Below are 16281 nucleotides of genomic sequence, written 5' to 3' on the forward strand. Positions count from 1 at the left end.
TAAAAAGCTGAATTACCATTACAGTTGTGGGATATTACTAACTTCTTATCTTTCTTTGCCACTGAACTGACTCTAGAGTTTCAGTTACCCCCTTCCACGTTCAAGACGTATGGTGTAAATCCTGCAAGGTACTTAAATCCTGAAGGCCTTATTTAAACATGCTTTGTAAGGGCTCAAGCCCCTCTTTATGCAAATATTTTTCAAATGGACATTTTTACCCCAAACTTACAAACAATAATTTTATATCAAAAGAAAGGCAAGAAAAAAAATAACATTCAGATACTTAAAAAAGGAAACAGTGAATAAGGAATAATAAACTCATGAATTTAAGAAATTTTGTGTACTAAGAAAAGAGGAATGACACCTCTTCTTGAAAGCTGTCCAGGGTTATCCATCAAAATAATAAATCCCTTTCTTCTTTAGCCTCCCACATTTTGCTTTCACTTTTTACCATGGACTAAACACAATATGTCTTGAATTATGATAATTTATGTCATATACTCCCTTCTTTGGGTGACAAAGTCTTAAAGGGAAAGAGATCTTACCTTAATTATCTCAAATCCTCCAAAACATAGGCAACACAGGGCCTTGCAGGAAACAGTCACCAAGAAGGAAGAATGCTACTATATTTATTGCGTGTTATTATGCTGCTTTTATAAAAGTGCTATTCATTTATTTCATTTGTCTTACCTCCCTAGTAAGACAAATCTTAAGGCAATTAAAACCTATTTCTGTTCTTTATCTACTTCTCCTGTACATATTTCTTTTTTTTTTTTTTTAAGATTTATTTGAGACAGAGTGAGTGGGGATAGGGGCAGAGAGAGAGGGGGAGAAGCTAACTCCCTGCTGAGCACGGAGCCCCATGCAGGGCTCCATCTCACCACCTGGAGATCCTGACCTGAGCCAAAATCAAGAGTCAGAGGACAGTCAGCCGACTGAGGCACCCAGGTGCCCCATGTACATATTTCTTTACCCTCTACTTATGTACCTATAGGTGGTAATTAAGCATTTATTTGACCAAGAGAAATATGCTTATATGTTTCTTATGTATGTAATTATATGAACTAATTTATAAACTAAACTTTATAACTATTAAGTGGTGAAAATGCATCACCCTCTACAAATGATAAAATTTGTATTACTAGCATTATACTTTAATCAGATTAAAAAATCCCAAGTAAACAAATCCATTGTTATTTTGGGAGGTATTCTCTGAATATAGAAAATGCTTTAAAATAAATTTTCTAGCTTGTTATTTTACCTGAGTAGTAAATTCCTCTCTGCAAAATACAGATGGTAATATCTGCCTCACAAGGATATTGTGAAAATGAGGTATCTAGTACTGGGCTCAGCACAGAGAGACCCTCCAGAAATAATACTTCCTTTTCCCTGGCTATTGGAAGGTAATTACAAGGAAAGTGAATATTTCAATAAGGTCACAATGATTAAAATTTATTTAGTGAAACCATTTCCCTTCATCTTGTTCATTAAAATAAGAAACCATTTCCTTCTGGAAGTCTCCTCAATGAACACAGCATCATACTAAATTACAAAACCCCAACACATGCTGTGCTCCACATATGAAGTCCTATGTGTAAAAATGCTTTGTGCTCAGTGAACTGTCATGGTAAGGTAAATTATCATTATTGTATGCTCATGTTATATGTGCACTTCATGGGGCGCCTTGGTGGCTCAGTTGTTAAGCGTTTGCCTTCGGCTCAGGTCATGGTCCCAGGGTCCTGGGATGGAGCCCCGCATTGGGCTCCCTGCTCCGTGGGAAGCCTGCTTCTCCCTCTGCCACTCTCCCTGCTTGTGTTCCCTCTCTCGCTGTGTCTCTCTCTGTCAAAAAAAAAATTGCACTTCATTTTGTTAATAATATAAAATGTAAATTCATATGCCTTACTCAAAATATTCACATGTTTTACCTATTATACCTTAAACTCTTTAAGAAGCACAATGTTGAATATAACTTAGCTTCACAACATCTGGTTCAGGAACACATTCCATAAGCACTCAATAATTAAATATCTGAATAAGGTCAAAGTGATTTAAGATCTATTTATATGAAAACCAGAATACACATAAATATTGTTGACCAAATACTTTGTGCCCCAGGTAGAGCAAAAATACATAGACAAAATAGAATGAATTCAGTAACAGAGTCACTATTTTTTCTAAATGAGTCTCTATATTACAAGCATCAATTAGAAAGAAAGATAAGGAAACAAAGATGTTCGAAAAATATTTCAGTCCATTCTATAAATGTAAGTGCCCTGTATAAACAAAGAATGATGTTAACTTGCATTTACCTGTTTTTTAGCAGAGCGGTTAGGCTCTCAGAATTGAGTTGTTGCATTAAGGCCTCTCTCAGGGTCGGAAGCATGGACAGCACTGTAATGCAAACAGAAAATAAAAAAGGTCGCAAGTGATATGACTGCCTTCACTGAGAAACGCACATCATTTAGGCTACAGGACTGGACTAGTAACTAGCAAGGGTTTGGAGGGAATGTCAGGGCTGGAGTTTTCAAATTGTTATTATTAAGAATAACAAAAACTGAGTTTATGCTAGTAAATCATTTATTTGCTTATGTTAATTGAATAGAATTATATATATATATATATATATATACACACACACTACGATCACAGCAATGTAAACAAATACACATACAAGAAAGACTGGGAAGAATTATTCTGAAATGTTAATAGTGCTGGTCTCTGGACAATGGAATACTAATAATCATCTTTTTTTCTCTTCGGTACTCTCCAAATTTTTTTTACAATGAATTTATTTCTGATAAAATGATCAAAAACAACATTTTTATCTTTAACTATACTTTTTGTTTCATATTTTATTTCTATTTTTAAAAAAGTTTATTGAATATTACAAAGCAATAAGCACTTATTGAAACCTAGACAAAAGTGCATCAGGCTGGGAATTAAGAACTGCTGAGTTGCAGTTTTGGTTTTGCCAATGGTTATTGCCTGTAACTCCCAAGATTAACATAGATAAAATAAGACATAGTGCCCTATGGAAAAAAAGATTGCATGTAATTTATAGATGTTACTTTATTTATAATAGGCTCCTGCATAGTATAAGAAATGCTGGAGAAATGCACATATAACAACTTAAAATGAGTTTCTAACACTAAATAAGTAATGATAACAAAATGAAAAAATATCAAGAGATCACAAATACCATATTCTAAAAGGGAAAAACTTCAGTGTATGATTTTTATTTCTTGACTAGGTAAGACATATTAATTATAAAATCCATATTATTTTTTCTATAGAACATTTAGTTTTAGCCTACTCTAGACATCATTTCAGTGCGGCACTATGTAGCTTCAGTGTATTTCCTCAAGCTGTATGATTAAATCACTTAAGTCATTTAGATTACTAACTAAACTCACAGCTCAGAGCCAATGTAAAAGGTAGCTTATCTTAGTGTATCTGGTACATATACCTAGCCCAAATGTGGTATGTTAGCCCACCAAGAAAAATTAGGCTAGAGGCCTACATACAGAAAATGGAGGCGGTAAGAAACTAATTTAAAGATTATGTGGTAAAACAACATGATTTGAGAGGAGTCTCTTCAACAATTCTTCTGAGAGAAGAATTTTACTTTCCCCGTCAGCCTATTCAACCAAAGACAAGTCAATTCTTCTCTTCCAGGCACTTTTTTTTTATATTTTATGTTTCTGTATTTATATTTATATTTCTGTATCTAGCTGAATATAGCATTCATGTTTTCCTTTAGCCATCCAATCTCCATGATAAATACCCCCCAGTCCAACCACAAATCACACGACAACCCTTCATCAGCTATGAAATCTGTGTGACCCTGAGCAAGTTATTTAACCTCTCAGTGCCTCCGTTTTCTTGGTAAACTGAGGATAACATTGGATCTACCTTATAGAATTGTTGCAAGGATTAACTGAGACATATAAAGCATTTAGAACATTTGCACATGAGAATGCTCAGTAAGTGTCAGCCCTTATTATATCCTTATTTGGCCTCTTCTGACACATTCCAGTTTGTATCTTCTTTTTTTTTTTTAAGATTTATTTATTTGAGAGACAGAGAGAAAGCATGAGTGGGAGGGGCAGAGGGAGAGACAGAATCTCAAGCAGACTCTGCACTGAGCGTGGAGCCCTACCGGGGGCTGGATCTCATGACCCTGAAGTTATGACCTGAGCTGAAACCAAGTGTTGGGCGTTTAACCAACTGTGCCACTCAGGCACCCCTCCTGTACTTGACTACTCCAGAGCATGATGCAACTACCTTTGATCTGAATCAAAGATTTTATTATTGTAGTCTAAGATTAAATTAGTACTTCTAGAAGTCATATCAAAGTGTTTATAACCAGCTTATGCTCAACTAGAACTCCCAACCCATACTCATATATCCTGCTTGCAAGCAAGCTTAGATAATTGTGTATCTGTACAACTGACTTTTAATGCAGAACAATTAATTTATCCAGCCTAGCACTCTGTCATGTATAAATTTAATAAGCATCTCTCCTGAATCTTTAGTAAAATCATGAAGAAGATAAAGTCACTGGGCAGAACACAGAAGCATTTTATTAGATGATATCTTTCAAGTTGGGGTGAACTTTTTGGATAAAAAAAAACTAGCTCTATTTACCTAAAACTACTAAATTTTTCTAGTATATCCATGCATCTTATTCAAAAGGATAGAAATTTATCATATGACTTATAACCCCATTATCAATGCATACCAGAAAGCTAATTTGGAAAGTTTTCCAGGGAACTTATATTTGGCTCCTACCATATTTTATTTTTAATTACCTATCTGCAGCCATTTATTCATCTGAGGGTTGTGATGGTCATGGAAATGTGCCACCATATCTGCTAGGAGCATGGCTGACTGGCGATCCAATACCATGTCTGTACTGCTCCCAGCCAATGAGAGTGGTCTGTGGCGATACTAACACAGGTCTATTCCTGGGGGTCTTGTCTGCCAGGGAACTTTGACTTAAGGACGCCCCACTGGCCTGCCAAAACTTTCTTGGAACTGTGCTGTAGGCTGAGACTCTTCTTATCTAATCTCTCCTTCTCCCTTTCCATTCACGTGTAAAGACCTGCACTATGATCTAAAGGCTTTCCTTGCCTCCTTCTGCTCCCTCCCCTTTGTTCTTTGCAGGTGTTCCCAATATATGTCTTGCACATCTAATCCCATCTTAGCATCTGTTTCCCAGGGAACAAAAACTGACACAAGGGTCCATGTCAAATTGAGATGTATTTGCAGACTCTAGACTACCTTTTTCTATTTTCTGAAAATAGGAGTAATAACTGGAAATGGACTGTCCTTATTTTCTAAAAATTCATTGAAATGTCCTTGGTAGCATCACTTCATTGATGCTGAATATCAATTTAAAGAATTATGTAACTTTTTTTTTTTTTAAGTAGGCTCCACATCCAGCATGGAGCCCAACGCAGGGCTTGAACTCATGACCCTGAGATCAAGACCTGAGCTAAGATCAAAAGTCAGATGCTTAACTGACTGAGCCACTCAGGTGCCCCAAGAATTACGTAATTTTTAAAAAGTTATCATTTACTGAGTATTTATTATGCACCAAGCACTTTATATGCATTATCTCCTCACATTCTACAAAAATTTATGAAGTGGGTTTTATGATGATCATTTTATAGAAAAGAGACCTGAGATTTAGATTTGCCCAAAGATACAGGGATATTACAAGGAAAACCTGGGAACCGAACTGTTTTTTAAAAAAAAAATTATTTTATTTAAATTCAATTAACATATAGTACATTATTAGTTTCAGAGGTAGAGTTCAGTGATTCATCAGTTGCAAATAATACCCACTGCTCATTATATCACATGCCCTCCTTAATGCGTTTTATCTGAGTTGTCATTACATGCAGTATTTATGATTACTATTTGCTTTATAGAATGAAGTATTATTATACTAAAAATAAAGTCCTTTAAACTCAGAAAAAAAAGAGAACCTACCTTTACAATTCTTTCTAAATTAACTGTTCTTAAAAGAAGCGAAAGAGAAAAGACTAAGCTTTAAACAATAACAAAGAAAAACAGGTTTGACATGGATTTGAAAACTAATTCTTTAAGGGGTTATGCCAGTTATTAACACCTGTTCCCTTCAAATGTGGGCAGTCGATTTTGTTATGGCATTCTCCTAGCTCTAGAAGTTAAATTATTACCATTAATTCATGTTGATTAGCGTATACTACTGTGCTACACTCATGGGTCTGTAGTTGCCTACGGTGAATTTAACACACTTAGGAATTTTTACTACAGCTATAAGGCCTAATGAAGTCAGGCCTATCCTTGTAGCCTTACTTCCTACTACTCTTCCATTGCTCATTCCGCTCTAGCTACATAGCCCTTTTGCTATTTCTTGAAAGTATCAAGTCTGTTCCCACCGAAGGCATTTTGCATGGCTCCCTCCATTGAATCATTTGGTTCTCTTCAAATGTCACCTCCTCAAAGAGGCCTGACTCTCCTGATTGCCATTTCTTAAAGAATATCCCCACCTCTCTCGCAGCTTTATTCTCCTTATGGCAGCCATCACTGCCTGAAGTTATTTATATGTTGTTTATCATTTGTTACTTTCATTAGCATATAAATTCTAAAGGTCAGGGATTTTTTTTTTTTTTAAACTTTCACCTTCTGTTTCCCCAGCACTGGGTACCCCAAGTATTTGCTGAGTGAATAAATAAAATGAGTGAACAAGCATTTACTGTATATTGTATATTGATTTATACTGATTTTAAAAATCAACATTTAATGATGTATTTCAGTTAAATCATATAAATCCTTGCTAGATTTATCATTCTTCTTTTACCTTTTCCTCTTAACTTTGGTCCTGAAGGTATGCAAATTAATATAAATCATCAAGTAACTTTTTTTTTTTAAGATTTTATTTATTTATTTGACAGAGAGAGACACAGCGAGAGAGGGAACACAAGCAGGAGGGAGTGAGAGAGGGAGAAGCAGGCTTCCCGCTGAGCAGGGAGCCTGACGTGGGGCTCGATCCCAGGACTCTGGGATCATGACCTGAGCTGAAGGCAGATGCCTAACGACTGAGCCACCCAGGTGCCCCAATCATCAAGTAACTTTATACATGTATAAATATTTCTCTTTGCCTTACCTGTCATATTGCAAGTCCTCTGGTTACTTTCAAAATGATACTGTCGTCGTGCTTGAGCAATATACTCTGCAGCTTCTCTTTCTTGTATTTCTCTGATTTTCTTCTGTCCATATTTTCCCAGGATATATACTCCTAAAATTATTTTTTTAAAACAAGCAAGAATGTTAATCTAGTTAATTTGAGTATTAAAAATTCCAAACAGTATTTTTAACCTGCTTCATCCAGATATAAGGTTTATATCAATGAAAAGTTAAAAATCACAACTTTTAAAAATCTAAATTAAAGACTTATGTAGGAATTGTGACCTAAATAGAAGGAAAAGGAGACTGGCATTTTAACAGACAATGATGGGAACATAAAGCTAAGTCTGAAGAAACCAGAAAGGAATTAAGTGTACAAGTCTGGCGATGCCCTTACTAGTGAATTGGAGATATTCTAAGTGTCCAGCAATAAGGGATTGTTTAAATAAATTATGGTCTATCCATACAATAATCTTTTGAAATCTTATGTGGCTGTTAAAAACTACATTGCTAAATTAGCTAATGACTCAAGGAAATATCCATATATATTGTTAGGTTATAAAATAAGATCTGGATGTTTCCCTTTTTAACATAAGTAGATACACAGAAAAAAACAGGTGGGTTTTAACATAAAGTAAACAATAATCATTGTTGCATAGTGGGATAGCAGCTGATCTTTATCTTCTATTTGCTTCTTTGCATCTTCCATATTTTCTTCAGTCAACATGTCATACTTTTTTAAAATGTAAGATAAAAGTTTTATTTATTTATTTAAAGATAAAATTTTTAAAAGAAAGAATACAAGAAAGGTAGGTAGTCAGGCAGACATCAAGAACTAGTACTTTCAGTGGAAAAGGAAGAGGGAAGACGTATAGCAATTCCTAAATTATAACACCACAGCATAAAAATATAGGTGGGGTCATGAGGCCTATAATTTTGTTGAACACATTTCAGCATAGACAGATGATATATAAATGTGCACATTCTGGTCTATGCCCCAGGGGCAGTTAATTGTCCTAATTGGGAATGCGAATACTTCAGAGTGGTTGGTTAGCATTTGACCAAAAGCCACACTCCGAGGTTTAAGTACTTCAACTAACTTTTATCTAACATAATGAATATCAGAAATGGATTTTCATAGATTAAATTAGTGGTGTTTAAGATACTGGATTAGCCAAAACATTTTAGTAATACTCATTTGAGCAAGAATATATGAATCTAGCAAGTCCTTTGTCCTTAGGAATGACTTAGCCTTGAATCCTCAGCTGCTAATTAGGAGGATTCTTAGTCAAAGGAGTTAACCAAATGGCCAATAGAATCCTACAAATGGAAAACTGTTGCATTTGCTTCAGGCAAATCTTTTTCTTTTTTGGAGAGAGAGAGGGAGAGATAGAAAGGGGGGGGGTAGAGGGAGAAAGCAATTCCCAAGGGCTTGACCTCAGGACCCTGAGATGATCTGAGCCAAAATCAAGAGTCTGACACATAACCGAATGAGCCACCCAAATGCCCCATCTTCAGGCAAATCTTTCATGCAAGGTTCTGTTGCTGCACTGAAAGAGGACAATGGGACTTCAATAAGCTTATAAAACAAGTTATGATACTGTTTTATTTATACTGACTAACAGGATGTTTTTATGTGTGCCAGCATGTGTTTCATTATAACCTGGCAACATATTTGTAAGGGAGTAACTGATGCTCACTTATCTCCAACTGCTTGTGACCCTCAATATCTATCAGAAAGAACCTAAGAACTGTGCAGGACCTAAATAATTGGATTTAGTCTGTTTGTCACAAGTGGGGAGGAGACGGCCCTGTAGGAACTGCAAAGCAAACACACATCCTGAAATATTTTCACTAATATGAGCATTATAAAGATTTTATTTATTCATTTGAGACACAGAGATACAGAGAGAGAGAGAGAGAGCATGAGCAGGGGGAGAGGCAGAGGGAGAGGGAGAAGCAGGCTTCCCGCTGAGCCAGGAGCCCTATGCGGGGCTCATGGCTCGGATCCCAGGACACGGGGATCATGACGTGAGCCAAAGGCAGACGCTTAACCATCTGAGCCACCCAGGCACCCCTAATATAAGCATTATAGATGAACTGATAACACATTATATATTCTTAAAAATAATAGTTCAGTAAAAGGTATGTCCTGCAAATAATTAGACAGAAATAAACTATGACTGTTGCTATGTTTGTATGCAAATACATGTATTATAATCATGCTTAAAGAGCCAATGAAAATTATATAAGTGGCTTCATAGCTGCCTTTTTTGTAATGCATCCTCAATAAACTGATGACAGTGCCATAACACCAAAGAGTGAAGAAACTGACTTATATTTCACAAATAACTCTTTGGTAGGCAATTCTTAGGTAACAACTACTTCTCAATGAATTGTTTGTATTTTATTTGCACAATAGATTGCTTAAAGTTATGTGTAAAATGATTATCATTTCTCAAATAATAATAATGTAAGGTGAAACACTGCAGTGATGACCATTGTGTATCTAAGAATTTTCTGGAATTACAATAAATAACTGGTATATGTGTTTTCTGGGAGAAAAGGTATACTGCTTTCATTAGATTCTCAACAGTGTCTGATAAAATTTTTTTCAGGAACTACTGTATTTGTTTGATAGGTGTTATATATTCTAACTAAAGCTAAAAGAAAATGAATTATTATGGGTTGAACTGTGTCACACACACTCCTCCCCCATTCATATGTTGAAGTCTCCCTATTTCAGAATGTTACCTCATTTGGAGATAGGATCTTTATAGAGGTAATCCAGTTAAAAAGGAGGTCATTAGGGTGAGCTCTAATCCAACATGACTGGTATTCTGGTAAGAGGAAATTTGGACACAGACATGTGTAGAAGGAAGATGATGTAAAGACACAGAGGCAATAACCATCTACAAACCGAGGAGAGGGGCCTGTAGAAGATGCTACTCTTACAGCCCTCAGAAGGAACAAATCCTGCCAACACATTGGTCTTGGATTTCTGAACTCCAGAACAATGAGATAATACATTTCTGTTGCTTAAGCCACTCAGTTGGTGGTACTTCGTTATAGAAACACTAGCAAACTAATACATGAAATTAGGCTAAAATCCCACAACCCATTATTTTTTTTGAGTTAGCACTGAAGTAAGTTACTATATAAAAAGTAAGAAGTTACTATATAAAAGTCAAATTTAGCCAAGCTCTCATTCCTAAAATTAATAAATTCTGATTTTTTTTCTTCCCTAGGAAAGTAAGTATGAAGGCAGAGAATTCATTAACTAAAATATGGTATTCAGGATCATCTATATATTCAACTGGCTGCCTGAATCATCTGAAGACAACAGATATTGATGGCTGTGGCACCATCTAGGAAGGTAACTGAGCAACCTCTTTCTCTCTCTAAATTTTTTCATCCATAAAACGAAAGGCTGGGATTATAAGGTGCTTTACAAGTTTCTTCTGTAGTTATAACTTTATTTATGAATAATGGAAACAATCACTAAATACCTGAAAAAATGGGGGTGCCTGGGTGGCTCAGTCTGTTAAATGTCCAACTCTTGGTTTCGGCTCAGGTCATGACCTCAGGGTTGTAAGATCAAGCCCTGCGTTGGTCTCTGCACTCAGCTTGGACTCTGCTTGAGATTCTTTCTCCCTCCCCCTCCAGCTCTCTGCCTCCACCCTCCAGCTATCTAAAAAACAAAAATGAAAACAATCCCTCCCCCCAAACCAATGAAAATGTTTTGAGGTTTCCTTTCAGAACATTGCTGGTAAAGCAAAATCTCTTCTACTCTTTCCACATTATAAATTCAGTTTTTTCAAACTATCTTTTAGTTGTCTTCCTTTCCTGGAAGAAAATCCCTGCAATACAACGATTTTACCAGATTACTACTAGGTTAATAATTTCAGTAAGTTTGAAAATAATCTATTATCATCGTTTAAAATCTAACAAAACACGAAATCCTGCTAGTCTGATTTTATTCTGGAAATATTTTCTAAATTTTGCCACTTTACTCCAACTTCTTTACCATTGTCTTCATTCAGATTCTGAATAATGCTCTTAAGAACTGGTTTCCAGCTTCCTCCTCTCCGCTTTTGTTCTTGTCTCACACCTTTCCAATCCATCTTTTATACGTACGCCAAGTGATTTTCTAAAATTTAAATCTGACTACGTATTCCTGGGTTTAGAATTCTTTAACACCCTGCCATCTTTTCTTAACGTGGATTCCCTGTTCCACTTACATCAGAATTACTTGAAGTACCTGTTAAAAATGTAGCCTTTAAGAGAGTTCCCTGAAATCATCCCCAAATGTCTTGTCTTGTACAATACTGCATCCCCAATATATAATATAGGTACACAAAGGGAGCTCAATAAATACTTGCTGGATAACTGATGAATAAATGGACTGGTCTGGACCGAAAGAATCAGAATCTGGGAAAGAAAATCCCAGGGTCCTGGGATCAAGTCCTGCATCGGGCTCCTTGCTCAGCGGGGAACCTGTTTCTCCCTCTGCCTGCCGCTCCCCCTGCTTGTGTGTGCTCTTTCTCTGACAAATAAAATCTTAAAAAAAAAAAACAAACAAAAGAAAACTCTGTTTTTATTAAGCCTCTTAAGTGATTTTTATCATAGGAAAGTCAAGAAGCACTGGTGCCCGAGATAATGTCCAGATTCAGTAGAATAGCACAATATAGAAGGCCCTTCACAACCTGCACTCAGGCTAGTTTTCCAAATTCATCTTTTGTCATTCCCCATTTATTCCCTGTTCTTAGCCATAGTGAAATACACTGGCTCATCACAAGCAATATATCTGAATCTGTTGAACAACCCTTTTTCCTGCTGTGTCCCGTTCTCTTTTGCTAGCTGTACAACTTGACTCAAGTGAATTCTTGAGTGAAGCCTGCCAGACAACTTCACATTTATTTCTCTCTCCTCTAAGTACCCACAGCACCAGCTCTATTATGGTACTGTAATATCATCATTGTACTACTTTTGTTTATTTCCGCTTCTGCTTTCCAGACAGCACCACGAGTTCCTCAAAGTCAAGAACGGTCTTATTCCTTTGTATTCCCAGAGCCTGATATAGTGGGAGGTGGCCCTCACTTTCAATTAAATGTTTGTTGAATGAAAGAATGAATAAATGGAAAAGTAAAGAGACCAAAAATTACAGGGATTAAGATTTAAATTATAAGTCAATGCTCTGAGATTTTTAGAAATCAGCAAGTCAATAAATATAATCTGCTTATTCTCTGTTCTGCAACATTTTCTTTGCATAGTAGTTCTCGAAGTGTGGCTTGGGTACTCTTGGAGGTGTTCAATACCTTTTCATGGAACCTGTGAGTCAAAACTATTTTTGTAGTTTTTGTCTTTTGCATTCTCATTCTCTCATACAGCAGAGTATTACAGAGGCTACATGACATGTAGTAACACAACCGACTGGATACAGAGAGAGAGAGAGATGGGAATCCAGCTTTCGTCAATTAAGCCAGACAGTAAAGAGATTTGCAAAAATGTAAAATGATGCCACTCTTTTCACTATTTTTTAAAAAATAATATTTGTGTTAATATGTAATGGGTTTACTATTGTTAATATTTAAAAAATTTCTTGGTTTTAATTTCTAATATGGCAACTACTAATAGATACAATTTTTTAAAGGCTATTTAGAGTCTTTAATTTTTACAAGTGTAAAGGAGACCTCAGGCCAAAAAGGTTACATTTTATAAACTGGTCAAATTGTACAAATTGGTCGAAAGCAGTTACTTAACCAAAATGCAGGAAATTCCAACGTAAGGCCTGCAACTCAAAGCATGAGGTTTTTTTCCACCACTGAATGGCCAAACTTCTTTGAGCAAACAGGCTGATATCTTACCTAGTTTTCAAGCCTGACAAAATATGCCACTTCTTCCATGAAGACCTTTTCTATTTCTTTCCAACTGCACATACTATCTGCTGGTTTGATCTGTATGCCATTTCCCAACCCCCCAGCTGTCTTATTGTTTTGTATTTTAATTATTTGTATACTTGTCATAATCAGAATGTGTCCCCCCCCCAAATTCACATGTTGAAATCCTAATGCCTGATGTGATGATATTAGGAGGTGAGGTCTTTGGGAGGTGCTTAGGTCATGAGAGTGGAGCCTTCATGAATGGGATTAGTGTTCTTATAAAAGGGACTTCACAGAGACCCCTACCCTTTTTGCCACGTGATGATACAAAAAGTCCGCAACCCAGAAGCAGGCCCTCACCCAACCTTCTTGGCACCCTGATCCAGCCTCGAGAACTGAGAGAAATAAATTTCGGTTGTTTACAGTCACCCAGTCTGTGGTATTTTGCTGTAGCAGCCCTAGTGGACTAAGACACTTGTTTTTCATTCCTGTCAGACCACAAAGTCCATGAAGGCAGAGTGGTATAGTGTGCAAAGAGAAAGTGTTTCAGAATCTAACACACCTGGTTTGAATTCTAGTTTCCTTTTTATTAACTCTGAGATCCTGGGCAAGTTTCTTCAGTTCTTAGGATTCTAGTTCCAACATTTTTGAAAGGAGAGAGTAATAACTACTCTTGTTGTCCTGCCCATTGAATAGAAGAGCTTAGTACATTTATTTCTGGGCACCCAATAAATGGTAGCTATTACTATTAAAAAATCTGTAACTCTTGTATTTCCAATCATATTACCTTAAACACTACAGGCACTGGATAAATATGTCTTAGATTAACTGAAATGTAACACGTTAGTAGGAAGATATAAAACACTAGGATCATTTTCTCTTTCTGTCCCTCTGAACTTTTTTCCCCTTTCTCATTTCTCTTAGTCTGTAATTATAAAGCTCTCAAAAAATTTTTGAAAAAGTCTATAACTATGTCTTAAGTATGCTCTTTTGCTTCCCTTATGATTATGTCTAATCTACCATTAAGTTGTTCCATAGATCTGAAGGGGTATGCTATTCTGAGACTGCTAAAGAGAAATTATTTTCCTTCCTTCAGTAGTGGCAAAAAAAATTTTATTTATACTTCTTCCATAATATGTGTATCTTTAACTTCTACAAATAAAAGGGACTTAGTATTCTTAGAATAACTGAAATACAGATAGTCCCTGAATTATACAAATTTTGACTTATGATGCAAAAGTATTACACATTCAGTAGAATCCATACTTTAAATTTTGATCTTTTGCTGGGCTAGCAAATATGTGGTATAATACTTTCATGGCGCTGGGCAGTGGCAGTGAGCCCCAGCTCCCAGTCAGCCACGCGATCATTGAGAGTAAACAACTCTTACAATCGTCCTGTAATCATTCAACCATTGTTTGTCACTTTCAGTACAGTATTCAAAAAATTACAGGAGATATTAACACTATTACAAAATAGGCTTTGTGTTAGATGATTTTGCCCAACTGTAGGCTTAAGGAAGTGTTCCCAGCACATTTTAGGTAGGCTAGGCTAAGCTATGATGTTTGGTAGGTTAGCTAATATTAAGTGTACTTTTGACTTACGATATTTTCAATTTACTGTATTTTTATTGGGTCATAATCCCATCGCAAGTTGAGGGAGATCTGTACATTAGATGTCAGTGGCTGAAGATACTGGAAAACTTATTTGTAAAGGATTGCTCAAAGAATGCTGTAAAAATTCACATAAAAATGTACTGATTTGTGAAAGACCTCAGAGATGATGAAGACTCTCCTTACCTCATCAGTAAGCTGATTTCAAACTTTTCAGAATCAAAAGATCTGAGTTCCTGATGCCAAAAGCATTGTTAATTTCAAACTGTTTGGAGGCAATAGAACATAATCTAACAGTAAGAGAAAAGCAACCAAATTCTTTAGAAAACTTCTGTTCTTGTTTTTTAAGTACTTCTGTAACCAAAGCATGTAGTTCGTGCTACTATTTCTCAAAAAATCAAATGCTAAAAATGCCCTCTTAACATTCCTCCATTTCCTTCTATCTCACAAAGCTTCTTATTCTCCCCTTCAACTCCCTGCATATTATGACATGATCACCATATGAGGCAAAGGCTCTCACGATTATCCTGTTTCTAAATGTCTTCTCAGCCTCAGCTGACTCAGTTATGTCAGCCAGACAGATGGGCATTGATCCTAACCTTGAAGATCCTGAGGAAGATTGCACAACATCTTCCAAACATCTTCTTAACTGCATAATTTGTATTCTCAAGAAGCAGAAACAGAACTAAAATACTGATTTGTGTTTCTTTGTCTAGTACGTATCGTGCAGTCCTTTAGTCTACCTGCGTGCTGTTTTTTTTTTTTTTTAATCAAATTAACTTTAAACAACACTGGAAGTGCAGGCTTTAGGTTCTCCTAGAGTATTACGAAACTTCTGAGAAGGATGAAAACCAAACAAACTACAGAGAGTGCCAACACAAACGAAGACTCTCACAGGAAAAGAACAACTTAAAAATACGTGTCTGTAAGAGAATGGTATCTTGAAACAGAAACTTAATTGTGTAGGCTTCTCCCAAGGTCCGTGAGAAGAAAGGATAGGAGAGAAACAGAGTAAGCGGCAGTGTCAGGACAAAAGACACAAATTCCACAACCGCAGAGGTGTGAAGAACCTTAGAGGTTTGTCACCCGCGCCCCGTCCGACGGGTGAACTAATCTCCTCTATATATCCGGGACTATGGTCGCCCGGCCTCTATTTCAGAAGACAGTCACCTCTCTTCCGCCCCTTGCTCCCAAAGTCCCTTTCCGAGAACGCTGTCACCCACCTCCGAGGACTGTGCCCAGGAAGATGCATTTCTTTTTATGACGTTTTAGAAAATTCCACATAGATCTCAGCATCTTCAGGCCTAAAGGTACGGGCTGCCTAGGGGCGCGGGGTGGGGTGGGCAGTTCGCCAGGAAACCGTTTCCTCGTCGCTTGGCCCGAACGACCAGGCAGGACCGCCGTCGTCCCGCTGGGTGCTCTTCAGAAATCACAAACGCGACTTTCCGCAGAGACTGTCACTGGGGCGGGAAGGGGGCGTGGACTACAGCTGAGCAGCGGCGCTTGCTGTCGCTGCCGCCGTGCCGCGGCCCCCGCTCACTGGTCCGGGGGACCCAGGTCCGTTCAGAATTCGCTCCCGAGTGCATCGCCGTTCGACTTCCCTGGAAACG

At 37.0% G+C, this 16281-nt stretch overlaps 1 protein-coding gene across 5 annotated transcripts in view; it reads right to left on the reverse strand.

The window, feature by feature from the left end:
* PEX3 (peroxisomal biogenesis factor 3) overlaps positions 1–16196 on the reverse strand; it is a 43816-nt gene extending 27620 nt beyond the window's left edge. For all 5 annotated transcript variants that reach the window (XR_015768299.1, XR_003611997.2, XR_003611995.2 and 2 more), the window contains exons 1-3: positions 15895–16196; positions 7157–7288; positions 2310–2391 (exon numbers count right to left, since the gene is read on the reverse strand). Coding sequence is in view for 1 of the 5 variants with exons in the window: in XM_028121387.2 (XP_027977188.1) it covers positions 2310–2391; positions 7157–7288; positions 15895–15967 (287 nt within the window). In the remaining 4 variants the exon portion in view is untranslated. The remainder of the gene's footprint in view (positions 1–2309; positions 2392–7156; positions 7289–15894) is intronic.
* Positions 16197–16281: the final 85 nt, after the last annotated feature.

The sequence above is a fragment of the Eumetopias jubatus genome, unplaced genomic scaffold (assembly GCF_037043125.1).
Source record: "Eumetopias jubatus isolate StellerSeaLion01/CBP00866 unplaced genomic scaffold, mEumJub1_p1.0 scaffold_6, whole genome shotgun sequence".
Lineage (NCBI taxonomy): Eukaryota > Metazoa > Chordata > Mammalia > Carnivora > Otariidae > Eumetopias > Eumetopias jubatus.